Source organism: Lacerta agilis, chromosome 4 (genome assembly GCF_009819535.1).
Source record: "Lacerta agilis isolate rLacAgi1 chromosome 4, rLacAgi1.pri, whole genome shotgun sequence".
NCBI classification, from domain to species: Eukaryota; Metazoa; Chordata; class Lepidosauria; order Squamata; family Lacertidae; genus Lacerta; species Lacerta agilis.
Window position 1 is genome coordinate 63,111,541 of NC_046315.1, and position 18,662 is coordinate 63,130,202.

The following is an 18,662-nucleotide window of genomic DNA, read 5'->3' on the forward strand; positions in this document are numbered from 1 at the left end:
GGCGGCAAAAGCAAGTGCTATTACCCAGGCATAGGGAAACTCGGCCCTCCAGATGTTTTGGGACTACAACTCCCATCATCCCTGACCACTGGTCCTGTTAGCTAGGGAAGATGGGAGTTGTAGTCCCAAAACATCTGGAGGGCCGAGTTTGCCTATGCCTGCTTACTGCATAAAATTACAGATTCAAGATTTTATTTTAGAATTGTTTCCTCTAGCTAGACCAATTTTTCCAAAACATTAGAAACACCCCCACTGTTCCCATCATCTAGACTCCTTCACTTCACCTTCCTTCCTGCTTTCTCCTCTTCCTGCTACCTCTCCAGCATATTGCAACTCCCAGACCAATGACTATGTAACAGCATCCCTGCTAGATAATACCAAGGTATCAGCTAGTGATCCTGTTTCCAAGTGCTCTTCCCTGCTGTTTGTCTCTCATTTTTAAAAACCTGTGGAAGTTCTATCCTTTCTTTAAGTACAAGTGCCAATGGCAGGAGTGAGGAACAGGAACTGGCCAGTAAGTAAAATCCTCAGCTCCCCTACCCCATTGGCCACTTTGACCTGTCAGTCACCTGATGTCACCATGACATCAAGTGACTAAACTTCAAAGGAAAGAATCAAGAGCACACCCAATTATTTCATTTCTTGCTTTGCAGGCACAGCTTGGAAGATCCTTTGCATCCCTGGCTTGAATTCAAGTGGAGCTCTTCCCAGTCAGTTTGTATACGGAAAAAAAATTAAAGGCTGCTAAAATGCAAGCCTTGCTTGCAGATGTACAATGAGTGCACTAACTTTTCCGACTGTTCCTTTGGAGTTGTAGCCACACCTGAAAAACAGCCTTGTAGGCCAAACTAGGACCCTTGTTGGGCCATAGGTTCCCCATGCCTGACATATGGCAAAGTTTTCATGGGCTGTTTTAACCTATGCTAGGCGTAGCCTAGTTGTTTGCTCTTCGAAGGAAAGGTGAAGAAATACCCATAATTTCTTTGAATTTCTCATATCTAAAATCTGCCTGTACATATCCCAAGATCAACTACTGTTCAAAACTATTCTAAAAAAAAAAAAACCTGTATTAAAAAATCTGGGCAAAACTATTATCAACACAAAGTAATAGCCTTATAACACATGCAACATTCAGGATTGTGAAGGCTACGGAGAACAATGCACATCACCTTGAGCTCCTTGGAAGAAGGCTGGGATATAAATGTAATAAATAATTTCAAGCATTTATGTTCACACGATAGGTTTCACCTATTTTTATAATAAAGTAAAAGTTCTAAATGGATATCAAAGTGGGCTCTCCCAGCGTGGGGTAAAAGAAATTCCTACATTTAACAATTTAGTTATATGCTCACTCATGACAGACATACAAAATGGGGAAGAGGAGTCTCTCCAACAGTCAAAATTCAAACTAACCCTACTGGTATCTTCTGTACAGTCTTCACGAGAGGAGCCAACAGATCTTGTGAGTGACTTATGCTGCACCTGTGGAGATAACAGTTGCAGGCTGTTTGCTCTGGCTGCCATCCCTTGCCCTACGCTTAAGCCACCCTCTGAGCCCTTGGTCCTCACTCTGTCCCGGCTCACATACATAGAATGTCTATGAGGGCGCTGCTGTGAAGAAAAGGGACTTGTATAACCTAAACCGTAAGAAAAAGATTCATGGGGAGCAGATAAAGAGTGTGAATGGCTTCCATCCATGTGATCTGGCAATTTCAGCTCCTCCATAGTTTTGGAATGTCTTGTGGACGGTCTTCGCGATTCAAGTGTACCGTCACTTCTGTTATTTCTTGCAGAAGGACTAAGCAAAGTCCTGTTGTCAGCATGGCGTGGAGGTGTTGGTGTGGTAGGAGAGTTCAAGTCCAAGCAGCTGGATGGAAAATACCTACTGTTGTTTGGTTCTGCAACTTGAACCCTGGCCTCGGAAAGATTACCCACAGATTTGGAATCTGTCAGAGCCCCATGACTTTTTGACTTAGTTCGATATGAGGGACTCTTTGAAGACTGAGGAATAGTATCAATATAACTGTGACGGCTATGCCTTTCGCCTGGTTGCAGCGTGCCAGTTTTGCTCTGAGAACTCTCCATAAATGAGTGACGGTTGTGCTGAGATCTGGAATTTGACTTCAAGTATTTTGTACCTGGCCCATCAGATGCTTTGGGATCCGAATTAAAATCAAATTCAGTTTTTGTCTTCGCTTCTTTTGGACTGAGGAGGTGTGGGATGTTGTTATTAGCTAGATCCTTGCTTCCAGATCCAGGAGGGTTAGCTGGCTTTTTTGAAAGCATTGGGCTATGTGCAGCAACAGGCAGATTTCCATTTAGAAAGCTTTCATTTGATGGAAGAACCTCTTCTCTCTGCAATCCAACTCCTACATTCTGTATATCTTTGCTGTTTGATCTGTGATGAGACTGTACAGCAGTACTTTTGCTAGCTTGAGTTCTATATTATAAAACACAGAGAAAACATATGTTAATTTCTACCTTTAAACACCAGTTGCTTCAGTAAACTTGGTGTTTAAGATTTGCTTACATACAGCATGGACTGGAGACTGTTGGCACTGAGATGGCTAACTTGTTTGTTCCAAGTGCCTAGTAAGTTAGAACAATTAAAGGATAACCCACAAGATCAAGTTGTTAAAAGTAAAAGATGCACAGAATCAAAACGAACAAAGAAGCAATGAAGAGTACTTTGTTCACTCCTGAATTTATTAACACATATGATTCAGGTATAGGAGGCTCAAAAACACAAATGGCACAGCAACTGCCATCAACACAGAAGGTATTCTTCACATGAGTCACTGTGCCAAGCCAATAGGCAACAGTTTCCATTAAGTCCAGTGGACATGTGGGTTGCTAGGGCATCAATATCCCAGTGGCAAGAGATGGTTTGCACTTACCTGTTGGATAAGGTGTTACTATCTCCATGGTAAGGTTTTCTTTTAGTTGACCGTGAAGGTGAACGATCCAAGAGCCTCTGAGTTTGAAATGCTGGGTGGTTCAGACACTGCTCTGTTAAGTATCTGTCAGCTGGATCCAGTTTCAGTAAGTTCTTTTGAACAGAAATTCGGGTTTAAGTAATAAAGCTGAGATGTATACCATTTGGAAGCAAAAAGTATTTGGCCAATTAATATTTAAACATTGCAATTTCTAAGAAGTATTTTGTGCAACTAAAAACTATTTAAAACTATTTGCCTATTTTTCCTCTATCTTGTATTTAAAACATTGACTCTAAGTGCTATACCTATTGTGAAAAAACTCATGCTACAAACCCACACTACAAACTGATGTAGATGTATTCAGTGTGAAGAACCCTGGGGTCCAGTAGCCATTGGAACCTATAACATTTGGGCCTGATAACAAGCAAATGGCTTGCTGCAGAAGGCAGGAAATAGATTTCATTTTCTATTTGGTGCCTAAGTTTCACAAAACCAGTTTGTTCCTCTGGTTATTCATTTATTTTAATAAGCTGGAGAAGTCACTTATTGAAATAAACACCATTATCTCTATTGCTAACATGTTAACACATTATTTCTATTAATGAGGACTAAAATCAGTTTTTTGTATCACCTGAAAAGAGGTCTACATCGTGGTAAATAGTAGAATTACAATGCTTTCACAGACGAAAATCATGAATGAAAAATACAATTTTCTATTTTTTTTTAATAGAGTAATACTCAGCAAAAGGCATAATTCCCCTGAAGTATCCCTTGTACCGTTTCAGATTTTTGAAGCTGATTTGAAAAAGAAAACAGCATCACACAGATTTACTACTAACATCAGAACAACAGTGGAACATATAAACAGTAATACATAGAATAAAAATATTCCTACCTTCATAAGGTCAAGTAAAACACCACTTAAGATTCCTAAATATCTCCTTTCCAAAGACTGTGGATGGTTAACTGCAGGAAACTGTATAAAAATAATTTCCATAAATTAGAAAGGCACATTTACAAAAGTCATCAAAACACTATTTGTGGTACATGCTGCCTAAAATACCCGGAATATACAATATCATAGATAGCTTAAATACAGGTTGGCCTCTTGAAATAATCACACACATTATAAAAACACAAAGATAATCACCTTATTAAGGTCATACTAAATACACTCTATGTTTTGGAAAAGATTAATAGCACTTGTGCAGACAGGGAGAAATAGAGAAGGGAGGAAGTCAGACCAGGACTATTGTGCTGGAGGGGAAGGAAAAGAAGGGTTAATACCCCTATTCTCCCCAATTAAAATTCCCCCAAAACTGCAAAGGTGTGAAAAAATATACAGGTACCATAAGACTGCCTCCACGCCCCCCCCCTCCCCAAGAGAAGCAACCGCTACAGGTTCCACCAAAGCTACAATTAACATGAACAATATTGAGAAATGCAGACCAGGAACTCCCATGCCATGCCTTGGTGCTCTCCTAAAATACAGATTTCCAAAGACGTAATTATGAGAGACTGGTAATTATAAAAGAAAGGTCTAAACTAATGAAATTTGAATTAGTTTCAAAGTATCTTATCTACAGATGTGTTTAATTGAATGTGAATAACTGAAATACAGATGTGAAAAGGAAACTTCCACATATATGCCAAGGGCCGGATGACGTTTTTCAGTTCAAGCATAGCATAGTTGAATAGTCATGTCCACTTGCCGTTAGAACTAAGCGCAAAAGAGCTTGCTATACTTCCTTGCCAGCACTAGGTTGCAGCAATTTGACAGCACTTCAGATGGTGTAGGAAGGCTAATGGCATCATCAGTGAACTGAAAAGGGGTTCTGTGTAACACTCTTGTGCTGTAGAGGCACTGTGGCAGTTCTAGGGCAGCAGAATTTAGCACCAGTTCCTCAGGCCATGCTTTAAAGCTTCTGCAAAGTGTAGCGTTCATCTCTTGAAAAATCACACAGTAGCTATGTAGTCAATCACAAAATGCTATAAAATGCAGTTTGGACATAGGTAAAATATTCCACTAAAGGTTGTAAAGTTTCAGGGCACTATTTGCAGTTTTAATTATTATTTTTTTGTCAAGAACTGAACAAAAACAACATGTCAATGGTAAGCTTCCACGTGTACTTTGCTTTCTATATAATATTTTTGTAAGAAAAAAGTCACCATGCTGCAAGTTTGTGTGGCCACCACTAGGTGGCCAGGTGAACTGCAGCATGACAACAGTGGGAAGTGCAAGTGAGCAAGCCAACAGAGGAGGCAAATAAGTGGGCCAGCCGGTAGTTCAGGCAGGTGTTGTTATCACTGTCATTGCCACCCGTGTGCCCGCTCACTAAAAGGCATGCACAAGAGGGCAAAGGAAGTCAGGGGTCTGAGTGAACAGGTGGCCCAGCTGAGCAACTGATCCAGAGTACGTGGTCCAGAAGAGTGAGTGAGCAGGCAGCCCAAGCAGGCATTCATTTGCTCCTTGTTATTGTCACGGCTGCCGCCGCCATTGAAAAGAAAAGTCTTTCTCCCCTGCGTCCATCACTACCAGAAGGAAGTGTGCAATATTAAATATATGCTTCCTTCTGTTGGTGTTGGCATGTGGTGAAACACTTTCTCCTGTTTGTTTGTTTGTTTGTTTGTTTGTTTGCCTCTCCTCTGTAAGAAGTAGCAGAAGTGGGATCTTGAGACTGGAATGAGCTGTGAGGGGATTCGGAGGGAGCTTAGGGTGAGCTCTTAGGGGATGGACACTGGCAGCAAGGTGGCGGTGTAGCAGGTAGGCAGGGTAGGGGAGTAGGTGTGGCAGCGGGTAGGTGGGAGTAAAAAGTTAAAGGGGATGTGAGGGGTTGGTTGAGGGTGCTGAAGGAGCAGTGAGGGGATGGGGTTTAGGTGAGGTGTAGAGGGAGGGGTGAGGAGAAGGGCAGGGGTAGAGAGCAAAGCAAACGGGGGGCAGCTCCTAGTAGATATTATATTTGGTTCTGTCTAGTTTGATCAACCGGTGTTTACAAACTGCTAATTTTCTTGCTCTTGAAAATGTCTTGCATATACAATATCCTATGGCAAACTACTAGATCCAAAAGTAGGTCATATAAATGGTTTGAGAGCTTAATAGTGAGAGTTCTTCCCAAGTATAGTTTTAATTACATAACTTTTCAGCACTAGCATACAACATTCCAGACTGCTTGTCTCCTTTGATTAATAATGTTGAAAACTGGAGGAGAGCTGTTGTAAGAAGACATACTAGAAAGGGAATCATCATATATCTCAAATAGCAGGGTTTCACAAAACTTCAAAGGTTGAAGAGCTTGATCTCTTACTGCACTCTTCATTTAAATTACAGGAACTGCTGCAACTTAGTATCTTCTTAATTGCAATTAATTTTACAAGTTGCCTAACTAAGAGGGTGATGTCCAACATTAGTCATACTCAGAGCAGACCCAAGTTGCTATGCTACTGCAGATTATTTTAACATTTTAAATATGTAGTGAAGTCTTAGAATATCTTAAAAGATTTTCCCAACAGATGGGCTCTTCTGGCTGTCCAGATAAATTCTTTCTGAATATGGAACTTTTTATTATATGGAAGGTGGTAAAAAAACTGCATCAAATCAGCTATTTTTACCATCTTCCATATAATAAAAAGTTCCATCCTCAGAAAGATTTTATCTGGACAGCCAGAAGAGCCCATCTTTTTGTATATATATTTACACACACACACACACACCCTGCCCATCTGGCTGGGTTTCCCTAGCCACTCTGGGCGGCTTCAACAGAAAATTAAGAGCACAATAAAACGTCAAACATTAAAACTTCCCTAAACATCATAAATATTTGTAAAGGAGTGATTGCCCCCAGCCAAAGACGGAACACTGCTTATACTGCAATCTCTTGTTATTAATCTCCAGATAAGAACCCTTGGTAAGTTGACTTTTGCCAATGGCACCTGTCCTACTCAAAAATTATGTTCTTTCTAATCTTATTAACAGAGGCTAACAGGTTAAAAATTGTTTTGACATGCTGTGTTGACACTTCTGAGAACTCTCTCTTACATAGCATAGAACAAGCAATATTTATCTTTTTTTAAAAAAAAAATGAAATAAGTATCATTTATTTATGTTAAATTAATTATTTTAAATGTGAAACATACGTATTTTATCTGTGAAATATACATATTTAATTCACTATGGACTATCTATCCTTCCAATCTGTAAATTTCAAATTTGCTGTGAATAGGATACTAGGAAATCTCTCTTCTCCCACTAGTCCTTGTGCACAGGGACCTATGTTAATGAATCATAATTACACACTTGTGCTAGTAGTGAAAAACAGAAATGGAAACACATTTATAAATATCTACCCCGTTACAAAAATATTTATTGAACAGGGAGATTATTTTGGTACACACATATTGTTCAAACAATTCACCACCTGGAAAAATGCATGAAAAACTTAATTTAAGCATTACCCGCAGCCCATGGAAACGGGGATTGCTGTAGAAAAGCTTCATTTGCTCTGCAGGAAGTGGTCCTAGCACCTTCTGAATTGTAAAAAGTTGGTCAATTTCACTTTCACCAGGAAACAAGGGCTGCCCGTCACTAAGTTCCCCAAGAATACAGCCTACTGACCACATATCTACAGACTTGCCATATGGGGCTCTGAAAAGAAAACACATGGATGTTATTGCTACTTTGCACACCAATACACAAATTAAATTTAACAAATCAATGTTTTAGGGTTTCCCCCTGTATTGTATCTAGGAAGAAATTCAGTATCAGGGGGTCTCTCATCCTTTAGAGAAAAAAGCTCTCTGTTCACCCCCCCCCCACAAACCTTTCCACGCAATAGATGGCTTTTCCTTAGAGCACCAATAGTTAAGGTAATATATAGAGAAAAATATAGTAATTGTACATGCTTCCTTTGAAAAACTGGTTTTGAATTTGACAAAACCTGCCAGCCATTTTATAGGAATTCACTCCAAAAAAACCCCCAAAAAAACATTTTCAAATCAGAATTACTAATGCTCTTGTTGATTTTCACTTCTAAGGATCTTACAGCTGAACTGAACAAAATGTCTTTGGTACATTGAACATGTAGGTCAGGATGTTAGTCACATCTATTCCATTAATTAAGCTAAAAGAACCCAAGAATGATATTTTAAACAGCAATAAACTCTTTAAAAATGTATTTTTAAAAAAATTTCTTTAAACCTAACATTTCCTCTTAAGAATCCTAGTTGATTAAACCAAAGACCCATGTCACCCAGCATTTTGTTTCCACAGTGGCCCATCAGATCCCTTTGAGAAGCCTAGTGCTAGCAGGACCAGAGTGCAACAGCACCTCTCTCAACTTATGATTCCCAGCCATGAGTATTGAGAGGCACCAAGGCCAGGCATTTTGGCACCTGAGGCTAACCACAAAATAGCACACATACAACCCCTGCCAAAGAAGAAGGGGTGAGTGAAGATCTGCACCAGAAACACATCAGGAACAAAGGGAAAATAAATATCTTCACTGGGGAAAAGGCTGGGAGGAGACCAGCAGTGCCTCCTATTCACCAAAAGGCCTCTGTAGATGTGGCTTGGGGGTGCTGCTGCTAAGGAGGCAGCAGATCTGGCCTCCAAGAAGGGTGCCACAGCTGTTGCTACTACCGCAGATGCGGTATCTTCATCGACAATGACTCTAAGGTCCATTTTTTTTTCCAGTCTCCGTCAATTCAGACTTCATTAGCATATATGTGAGATTTGGTGTTTTTTGTTTCAATCCACAAACTCACACTGGATTGTATTTTTCATCTTATCTCCCATCCATTTACCCATATACTCGAGTATAAGCCGAGTTTTTCAGCACATTTTTTGTGCTGAAAAAGCCACCCTCGGCTTACACTCGAGTGAGGCAGGCGGCCGGGGGGGGGGGGAGGAGCAGCCTGTTTCGGGCTGCTGATCCCACCACTGCTGCCTGCCTCTCTCGCAAGGGCAGGGATCGGAGCGCGGTTGAGAGGGGTGCTGCGGAGGCGGAGAAGCAGCAGCAGAAGAAGTGGGGGGGAGCTGTGGGGTGGAGCCAGCGTGACTCCAGCTTGCCCTTTCCACCCTCTGTGCCTTCCTCGCTGCTGCTGTCTGAGCGGAGAGAGAGAGGCTGCCTCCCGCTCAGCAGCTGATTGCAAGTGATCGGAAGGAGATAAGGGACTAGCAATAAAGGAGGCTGCCTGGGCGGGGTGAGGTAAAAGCACATGGATCCTCAGGACTTTTGCATTGGGTCACCCCAAATGGGGTCACCATCAGATCACACAGCATGGCCATAGCTACAGCCTGCACCAAAAAAATCACACATCCACTGTTTTGTGTGGCTGCAATGGCACAAAAACTTCTGTATATTAATTTGTCTAATCTCATTTTGGGCTGCTCCTTCCTCCTCCTCCGCCTTTGCCGCTGGTGAGATTTCCCACCCTTGGCTTATACTCGAGTCAATAAGTTTTCCCAGCTTTTGTAGTATAATTAGGTGCCTCGGCTTATATTCGGGTCGGCTTATACTCAAGTATATACGGGTATTTCCAATCTCCCAGATTGGAGATTTTTTTTGGCGCTTCTCACAATCTTTTCGTTTTAACTACCTCGAGCAATTTGGTATCGTCACCAAACTTCACAACCTCACTACGCACTCCTAACTCCTAATGAACAAGTTAAAAAGCACAGGTCCCACAACTGATCCTTGCGGGACTCTACTTTCTACATTCATACACTGGGAGAATTGTCCATTTATTCCTACTCTATACTTCCAGTTTCTTAACCATAAGCAGCAACCTTAACAGAAAGGTATTGCATCAAGCCTTACATATCTGTAAAGTAAGATGGTGTTTTTAGGAGAAAGTAAAATGGTGTTTTTAGGAGAATCAAGATGGGAGAATTCTTGACTGAGGAAAGCCTTTCTGGTCTCTCCTTCCATTTTCTATGGGTAATAACTGTGCTTTTTTCTTTTAAAAAATGTTTACGGTACTCTCATTTTGACTCAAGAAAATCACCATTTTATAGTTCAAATCGGGGAAAATAGATACAGTAAATGAACAAAAGTACAAAGATTCACAAAATGTTTAGGGGTATGTGTACCCCTGCATACCCCCGGAAAAAAGCACTTGGTAATAAGAACATAATCAGGCCACTCGTCCATCTAGTTCAGCATCCTGTTCTCACAGTGGCCAACTAGATACACGTGGGAAGCTTGCAAGCAAGACCAAAGCATAATGTACTCTCATGGGTACATTCCACACAATAAAAACCAGAATGCCCAGAATGTCTTCCTAGCAAATATTGTTTAAATGATACAAAAGAGACTCATGTTTAAACTGAATATGCATGTGCACATGTTCAATATACTGCTGCCAGAATTGCAAACAGTATGTAGATCTCATAAATGAGAAACAGCCAAGAGTCAAAATACTTGAGTTTTATCTGAGCAAACTATGTGTTTACCTGGCAGGAGCTTACATTAATAGGGTTGCTATATTTCAAAAGGTGAACATCCTGTATTGGCCAGTGTTTCCTCTGTGCTTGGAATGATTCTGTTTTAAGGCATGGCTGTCTGTAACTACTATTGCTACCTGTAACTATTTTACTTTCACATTATGTGTTTGAAAAGACAACTGTGTTCTTCCACTGCCCATGTTTATCTGACCTTGGTTGTCTCTCTGTCCTTCTAACCAATTACAAGTAACTGCTACTTTCTACTTCAATGGGAAAAAATCTTTAAAAATAACCACTCTTTTCCATTGCAAAAAAATAAATAAATCCCAAATTTACATCAACAGCAACAGTTGATGGGTATATCTCTTTCCCATTATACTGCAGTACACTAGTCCCCAGCTGCTGAAAGCTTATTTTCAGTTGCTTTCTTCACATTTACCAACATAAATATTGGCGTATAAAGGCCAAATCAGGACTAGTCTTGGTTTGCTTTGCTTTCCCCGCTACAGTCTGCAAAGCACATCAAAACATGCACCAAAGCCAAGAAGTTACTCCTGATGATAGAAATGGTAAAATTGAAGCTACAGCAAGCAACTCCCGAGAACAGCCCTCTAAGGATAATATCTGCACAGACGTCCTGTTCAAACAGCAGTGGAATGAACTATCTTTTATTATTAAGTTTATATTACTACCCAGTAACAAAGGTTTTCAATAATAATGTGAACTCAAAAAACAAATACAACTAAAATGCAACCATGAAAGCTATTTAAAAATAATTAAAATACAAATTATCTTAAGAATGAACAGGAATGTAAGAGAGAGGAAGCTCTTCATAGTCATGCTAGTAAAAGCTTTACAATTCTTGTAAGTCAAGGGAAATTATAGGTTATTACCATGGGAAAAAGTCATAAAATATTTGGTAGTATAATTAGCTATTTGTCAGGTTTCCCTGCTCTCTTTCAGGCTTATTAAAATGGCACTGTAGCATATAAGGAATTCAAAACTCTAATGTTTTCAACACTCAGAAAAAATATATAAAACAGCTAAAGTGCAAAAATGGCCCATATTAATGATAATCATAACCACAAAGAGAGAGATGTGTGGGCTATACCTGGAGCATCTAAAATTATTTCTTTATCCATATTAAAATAAAGTCACACTTTGGATGCACATAACTCAAGAAATAGTGAAATTCAAAGTATCTTAATATACACTGCAGCATGTGTATATATATATGCGTGTCATTTAAATTGTATTCAAATGAATTTAAAATTTATTCAAGAGCTGCATTACCTTACCCATAAATTTTAATTTTTTTTGGGGGGGGAGAGAGAATGGGATTTTCTGGGTCCCCCTCATTCACTTCACAATATTGCCCAGTCCATTTTTTCTTGAGTTGAACAGCCTTTAAGCAGAAACTCAGGCTGATGTTAAATGCACCTTTCCATTTAACAGGACTTTTTATGTGCAAATAAAAATGGCAACACTGGGATTGCAGGTATCAAAGGACAATTTCCGCCTCTGCTGTGGCCTTGAGGAAAATCCCAGTCTGAAAGCTTAGAGGGGGAAACCCACATTGGCACCAATGCAGAATTTCTTCCCAGATGGAAATAGCAACTTCAGAGAAGTGATTTTCCTCAGGAGTGCAGCAAGGCAGAAAAGGGTTAAATTTACCTTCCACAGCAGCAGATACATGAATTGAGTTGAGGTAATTTCAATTTCTTTTAAGTATTTTAATTTTTGTATGTTTTAAAGTATGGTTGTGATTTTTTTCCTTGATTTTAGTGTTTTATCTTTTTGTAAACCATTTTGAGGTTGTTGTTTTTTTGCAATCAAAACAGTGTATAAATTTTATGAAATAAATAAATAAAACGCAGAGACACATTTAAAGCCAGGTCTAGGATGGACCAAGACTTAAATGACAAGAGGTAAGAGACAATAGAATATGGGGAGGAGCAGAACAATCCTCAGGGTTGAGCTACATTCTTCACCAATACTGGATATGGTGAATGACAGTCTCATAGTGACTCTCACAGCGCTGACCAGAATGGAAGAGGATAAGGCATGCAGAAGTTCAGATGCTGGTAATTGGTACATAATGTGGTAACATGTAAGGAAATAAGACACACAAACTGACCAGATGCTTGGAGAATGTGTATATAAAAGAAAGACCAAGAAAGTGACAGAAAAACTGACTCAGTATTCTAATCTATAAATCAGAGGTATCAGAAGCTCGACTACCAGGAGGCCACATGATCATCTGCTGGGTAGGGCTCTTCACACACACATTCCTGGGCTCTATGGAATGCTCAAATGAATGGGCGCCTAACAGATTCCAAAAGATACAGTCTAGTTGCTGCAGAAGTTGACCATCTGTAGCCTAAAACATGTAAGGCTAATAGAATCCAATCCTATAAAAACTTTTTTTTTAAAGAACGATGAAATTACTAAACTAGGCTTCAATTTAGTGCTGCTTATGAAACTAGTCAATGGAAATAAGCAACGAAAATAATAATTAAATACGCTCCTTATTGAAGGTTAAAACTTTAGCAACCAAATGCTAGTTAGTGGATAAGATTTGCAAAATGGTACACTATCTACAGATAGATTACTTACCCAAGCAAGAGTTCAGGTGAACGATACCATCTGGTGGCCACATATTCTGTGTAGTTAGCATTGCTCCCTTCTGATAAATTCCGTGCAAAGCCTGTATCAAGGTAATTTGAAAATGACTTGAATGTGAATATACATTTATTTTAGCATTTAATTGTAGCTTTTTATGTTAAATGCTCTTTTTAAAGAAATTTATGAGCTGTCTGCATGTCAGTTTTTCTGCATTCCACATAAAAGCCACCTTGCCACTAGTTATTCAACATTAGCAGTCTTCAAATTTTTGTGCAACAGGAGCTTCTTTTTCCAGTTAAGTCAAGTCCTGTAGATTATTCCACGAACAGTAATGTAACGTTAAGTGGCACAAAAGCAGATCCACAGAGAAGGCATTTTTATGCTAACCCAGAAGCAGCATAAACAGAAATATAATTAGTAGTTCACACCCTGCCTCCTTTCCAGGCCTTCTGTAGAAGGGGAGAGGCAGCAAACTGGGATTCAAGTATGCATCTCTTGCTTTCGTCACAGACCTGGAAGTGTGGGGAAAGGAAGCTAAAGTCATACGGCTTTCTTTCTTGTTGCTTCTATGGAATGTATGAAGTGGGTCATCCAGTTGAGTAGGAACACGAATGTTCCTTCCATCAGGATTCTACTGCTGGTCGCCCACTTATCAGCAAGTATATCACTATTGCCTAGGAAGGGAGCTGCTTCTCTTAAAAGCCAAACCTACAGAATAGTGAGTTCTAGCCCTAATATGCTTCTGCTGTAGAAAATGGGTATTCTTACCATGAATTCTTATTTATGGATGGGGCTAGAGACCACTCCTCTGATAAGGATTTCCAACTCAACTATTTGATACTGATCCATTTGCAAACACATTTGATATTTCAGTAGTCTAAGTGAAACCTTGCATACTTCTACATAACTGCCCAAATGAGTAAGCCTAATCTTGTGGGAGGGAAACAGTCTCAAAACAGAGCAGATGCACTAGAGCATGAAATACCATAGTATAATAGTCAAGTGCATCTGTCACAATTAGTATATGCTTAGTACTCTTCTCTCAACATTTTTACTAGCAAGAAATCGCACCTGCACAATACATGTCTAAGCAGCTACTGCACATTGTATATGTACAAAGCACAGCATATTTAAGGCATAGCAGACAAACACTTCTAAAAAGCACTTATGTGTTAGCTTTGGACTCTTTGTTAAATATTAGTAAGAAAGTAAGAGGAAAAAGAAAAACTTTCCCACAAGCGAAAAAAAATCTGTAAGGAATGTTTCAGAAAAGCCTATCTGTCATTTTTACTGTGAAACTGGTAAATTTCCAAAGAATTTGGGGGGGGGGGTGTTCCTGCAAGAAAGAATGAAAACCACTTCTACAAAAGAAGCTAAGTAACAGACTTACAACAGCACGGTCCTATACAAGTCTACTCTGAAGTAAGTCTCATTGTTATCAACCGAGCTTACTCTCAGGTACGGGATTACAGCAATAATGTTCTAAAAGCTCAAAAACAGGCATGTATTTTGCTTTCAAATTCAATGATTCAGATACTGAGTCTGATGATACTGATGAGTATTTTGGCTAAGAATACCACAATTATTGGCTATTGTAGCTGTCCAGGATTACTTTTATGACAGAGCTCTCAAAATAGCAACCAAAATGTTTAGTGTCTGAGGCAACTCCCCTGTGAGGGAAAGTTACAACATTTGGGGCTTTTTAGTTTAGGAAAAGGGGAGCATGGAAGAGGTACATAAGATCATGCGTGGTGGGTAAAGAACAGTTTCTCTTTCTCTCTCTCATAATACTAAAAACACAGAAACATCCAATGGATGGTGGGATTTTCAGGACAGAGGAAGGGAAGTACCCTGTTTCTCCTAAAATAAGACATAGCCATAAAATAAGCCATAGCAGGATTTCTATGCATTTGCGAAATATAAGCCGTTCCCCAAAAATAAGCCATACCCCGAAAATAAGCCATAGTGATGTGGTACCTCCCATTAAAACAGCCTGGGGAGGCGTGGCTATGCAGCGTACCGATGCAACACGGTTAAAATAAGACATCCCCTGAAAATAAGCCATACTGTGTTTTTTTGAGCAAAAAAATATATAAGACGGTGTCTTATTTTAGGAGAAACACGGTACTTCTCTATGCACTTCCATAGGTGGAGATGGCTCTAAAAGATAGACAAATTCATGGAGACTAAAACTGCCAATGGCTATTAGTCACAGAAGGTACCTACCGTGTTTCTCCTAAAATAAGACATGGCCATAAAATAAGCCATAGCAGGATTTCTATGCATTTGCGAAATATAAGCCGTTCCCCGAAAATAAGCCATACCCCGAAAATAAGCCATAGTGACGCGGCACCTCCCATTAAAACAGCCTGGAGAGGCGTGGCTATGCAGCGTACCGATGCAACATGGTTAAAATAAGTCATCCCCTGAAAATAAGCCATACTGTGTTTTGTTGAGGGGAAAAAAATATAAGACGGTGTCTTATTTTATGAGAAACACGGTACTACCTCCAAGAGCAGATACACTATGTCTCTGAATACTAGATAGAATGCCATAGCTGGATGTTGAATTCCACCTTGTATCTTCACACACTTAGGCATTTCAGGGTAGCTCAAGTAATTCTCCTGTATCAGCACAACAAAATTAGGCCACAATCCTATGTCTATTCAGAATTCCTTTAATTCAATGGTGTCGAGTCCCAGTCAGGTGGAGCTACAATTGCTGCCATTCACGCCCCAACTTTTACTGTGGGGTGAATGCATGTGTGTGTGTGGGCGTATATGCATCTATTTTTGCACTGAAATGCTAGCTGGCAAACCATTCAAAGAACTGGACTATTACTAGCAAAAGAGAAAACATTTTTGTTTTTATTGTAGAAACTAATTATCTTACAAAACATATTCAAAAGAAAAGTTTTTCAGATGAAGCAAAACAAAGACAAACATACTTCAATTTACAAATTAAGAGTCATAATATACAGAATAGAAAAACAAGACACCCTTTAAAAATAAGAGTGTGCTTCAAAAAATGAAAATCCTTACCAAAGTCACACAATTTCAAAATATCATTGTGGCTTATTAAGAGATTCTCTGGCTTGATATCTGAAATATTAAATGTGTAGGGGGAAAATTAGCATCATAGCATTTCACTTGTTCTGCATTATTAATTGATTTATTAGTTATTCTTCACACTATTTATTTGAAATACAGAAAAATAAATGTTAACAAATTCTCCTTTTGGGGTTGTATCAAATACTGCTGGCCTGCTCATGCAACAGACTTTAGAACAGACCTTCCTCCCCCGTCGTTCCCTGCAGTCCTTTATGCACTGGCAAAATCTGCTCTAGAGGGTTGGGAGACTTGCTGATACATACTTTAGGGCATATTTGGGGGGGGGGGATACAGTCCCAGAAAATAAAGTGGGTCTTAAAAATATACACCTCAGTGCCCAAGGCCAGGGTAATGAGATTCATAAGGTAAAGAGAGGCAAAAATATGCAGTAAAGCTACGTTTGTTGACAAGTGTTATTATTTCTGATATACTCACCTCTATGAACAATATCATTTTTATGACACCAATGAATTGCTTTTATTAGTTGATAAATATAGCTTTTTACTTTTTCAGGTGTAACTCCATTTGGCATTTCTTCTAGCAATTCAAGCATATTCTATGAGTTAAAGCATAATTATATTAGAGGCTAAAAAAGTTAATCTAGATTACTACCATAATTGCAAAGTTTTTTTAAAAAAGTAATTATGTAACAACATCATGACTTATTAATATTACAGATATGGTAATCTAACTTCATTTCGGATAAAAGTCTACATACATTCAATTTTTACAATAATCCAGAATATGGCAGTTAGTTAAGACTTCTGGTTCTGATACAAGAAGACAGAAATCGGTTGTGCTTTCACAAAACTTAACAAGAATACTTGCAATAGTGTTACAAGTAACTTAAAACAAAGACAAATAGTATAAATGGACTAATTTACAGTATGGCAGAAAAAGTGGAAACTTCTCTAAAGCTGAAAATGTGTTAAAACATAATAAAGCATAATAAAAACCATTATCTAAAAAATAAAACAAAATATAAGGTATAAGAATAAATTACACAGAGCAGCAGAAAATCAGCACTAGACAACCACAAAAATAGCCCAGAGGAGCAGAATAATTACAAAACTAAGGGGTCAAACAAAAGAAAATAGTATTTACAATAGAATGTTGCCCTGCCTATAAAATGGAGAGCTTCCACTACTTAGGTGCTGCTACCGAAAAGTCCCTGTGCCACCACCAGTAACATATCTGACAATGGTAGGATATGAAGAAAGATACCTGCAAATTATGGCCAAGCAGGTTCATATGGCAGAGGGCAATCCTTAAGATATACTGGTACCAAGTCATAGATGTCTTGAAGCAAATAATAACCCAATACTTTGAATTACAGTGGTACTTCTGGTTACAAACTTAATTCGTCCCGGAGGTCCGTTCTTAACCTGAAACCATTCTTAACCTTCAGTACCACTTTAGCTAATGGGGCCTCCCGCTCCCAGCACATGATTTCTGTTCTCATCCTGAGGTAAAGTTCTTAACCCGAGGTACTACTTCTGGGTTAGCGGAGTCTGTAACCCGAAGTGTTTGTAACCCGAGGTACCACTGTACACTTATTTACTTTGGTGGATTGTTTCTAAGCCAGGAAAGCATAATTCTTGGCCTTCAACTAATAGGTCATGAACACTAGTAAGTTTTGGCCTAATCCAAGGTAGGTCACAACAGGAACACTACCATCAATCAAGTATGTGGTCAAAGGTTAAGATATGGGTCCCCAATTGCATGTTTCGGTTAAACGCAGGTCCTGGATCTGAAAGGACTGGTATTCTGTACCAGCTACAATTTTCAGAGATGGCATTACATAAAGTGTATCACAATGCAACAGTCAGAATGTAATCAAGACACATATAGTGACCAGATCTACCTTTTCCATTAAAGTGTACTGCTGGCACACCAGCCCAAGCTGTGCAAAAGTAATTCTAATCACTAGCTGACCATCCAGGAACAAAATCAATGGTGAGGTTGAAGCAATGCCTGTAAGTCAGGCACAGGCAAACTTGGCCCTCCAGATGTTTTGGGACTACAACTTCCACCATCCCTGATCACTGGTCCTATTAGCTAGGGATGATGGGAGTTGTTGTCCCAAAACATCTAGAGGGCCGAGTTTGCCTATGCCTGGCTGTAAGTGCTTTTGCACAGCTTTCTATACAGAGTACACGGCTATATTTTGTTCCATTGTTATATCTGCTTAAACAGGTTTTTGAAAGCAATTGTGTAGATATGTGTTTTTAGTTCCTCCTCTTGTTTATACTTGCTTCAAATTTCTGTGCATGGTTTTGCTCTTGTTTTTAATTAGTAAACTGCTTGGGGTAACTTTATAAATCATATCCCACATCACAATTTGTTACCAGCTCTGGGGTGTTGGTTAATGGTAAAAACCATACACATGTTAAAGTTGTGATCCCACGCATGCTTACTCTGAAGTAAGTACTACTACATTAATAATCCCTGGACTATTATTTGGTCCCCAGAATTAGACCCATGTTGTGATCAGGAGTGGGCCTTGGACTACATGCTCCTCCTGAAAGGAATGAGTGCAGGACAAAGTCA

General features: G+C 39.3%; 1 protein-coding gene across 3 annotated transcripts in view; it reads right to left on the reverse strand.

The window, feature by feature from the left end:
• The window catches only part of CDKL5 (cyclin dependent kinase like 5), a 59,698-nt gene that overhangs the window by 13,699 nt on the left and 27,337 nt on the right, over positions 1–18,662 (reverse strand). For all 3 annotated transcript variants that reach the window (XR_004426487.1, XM_033147330.1, XM_033147329.1), the window contains exons 6-12: positions 16,548–16,668; positions 16,044–16,103; positions 12,994–13,084; positions 7,389–7,578; positions 3,832–3,912; positions 2,898–3,049; positions 1,414–2,440 (exon numbers count right to left, since the gene is read on the reverse strand). Coding sequence is in view for 2 of the 3 variants with exons in the window: in XM_033147330.1 (XP_033003221.1) it covers positions 1,414–2,440; positions 2,898–3,049; positions 3,832–3,912; positions 7,389–7,578; positions 12,994–13,084; positions 16,044–16,103; positions 16,548–16,668 (1,722 nt within the window). In the remaining variant the exon portion in view is untranslated. The remainder of the gene's footprint in view (positions 1–1,413; positions 2,441–2,897; positions 3,050–3,831; positions 3,913–7,388; positions 7,579–12,993; positions 13,085–16,043; positions 16,104–16,547; positions 16,669–18,662) is intronic.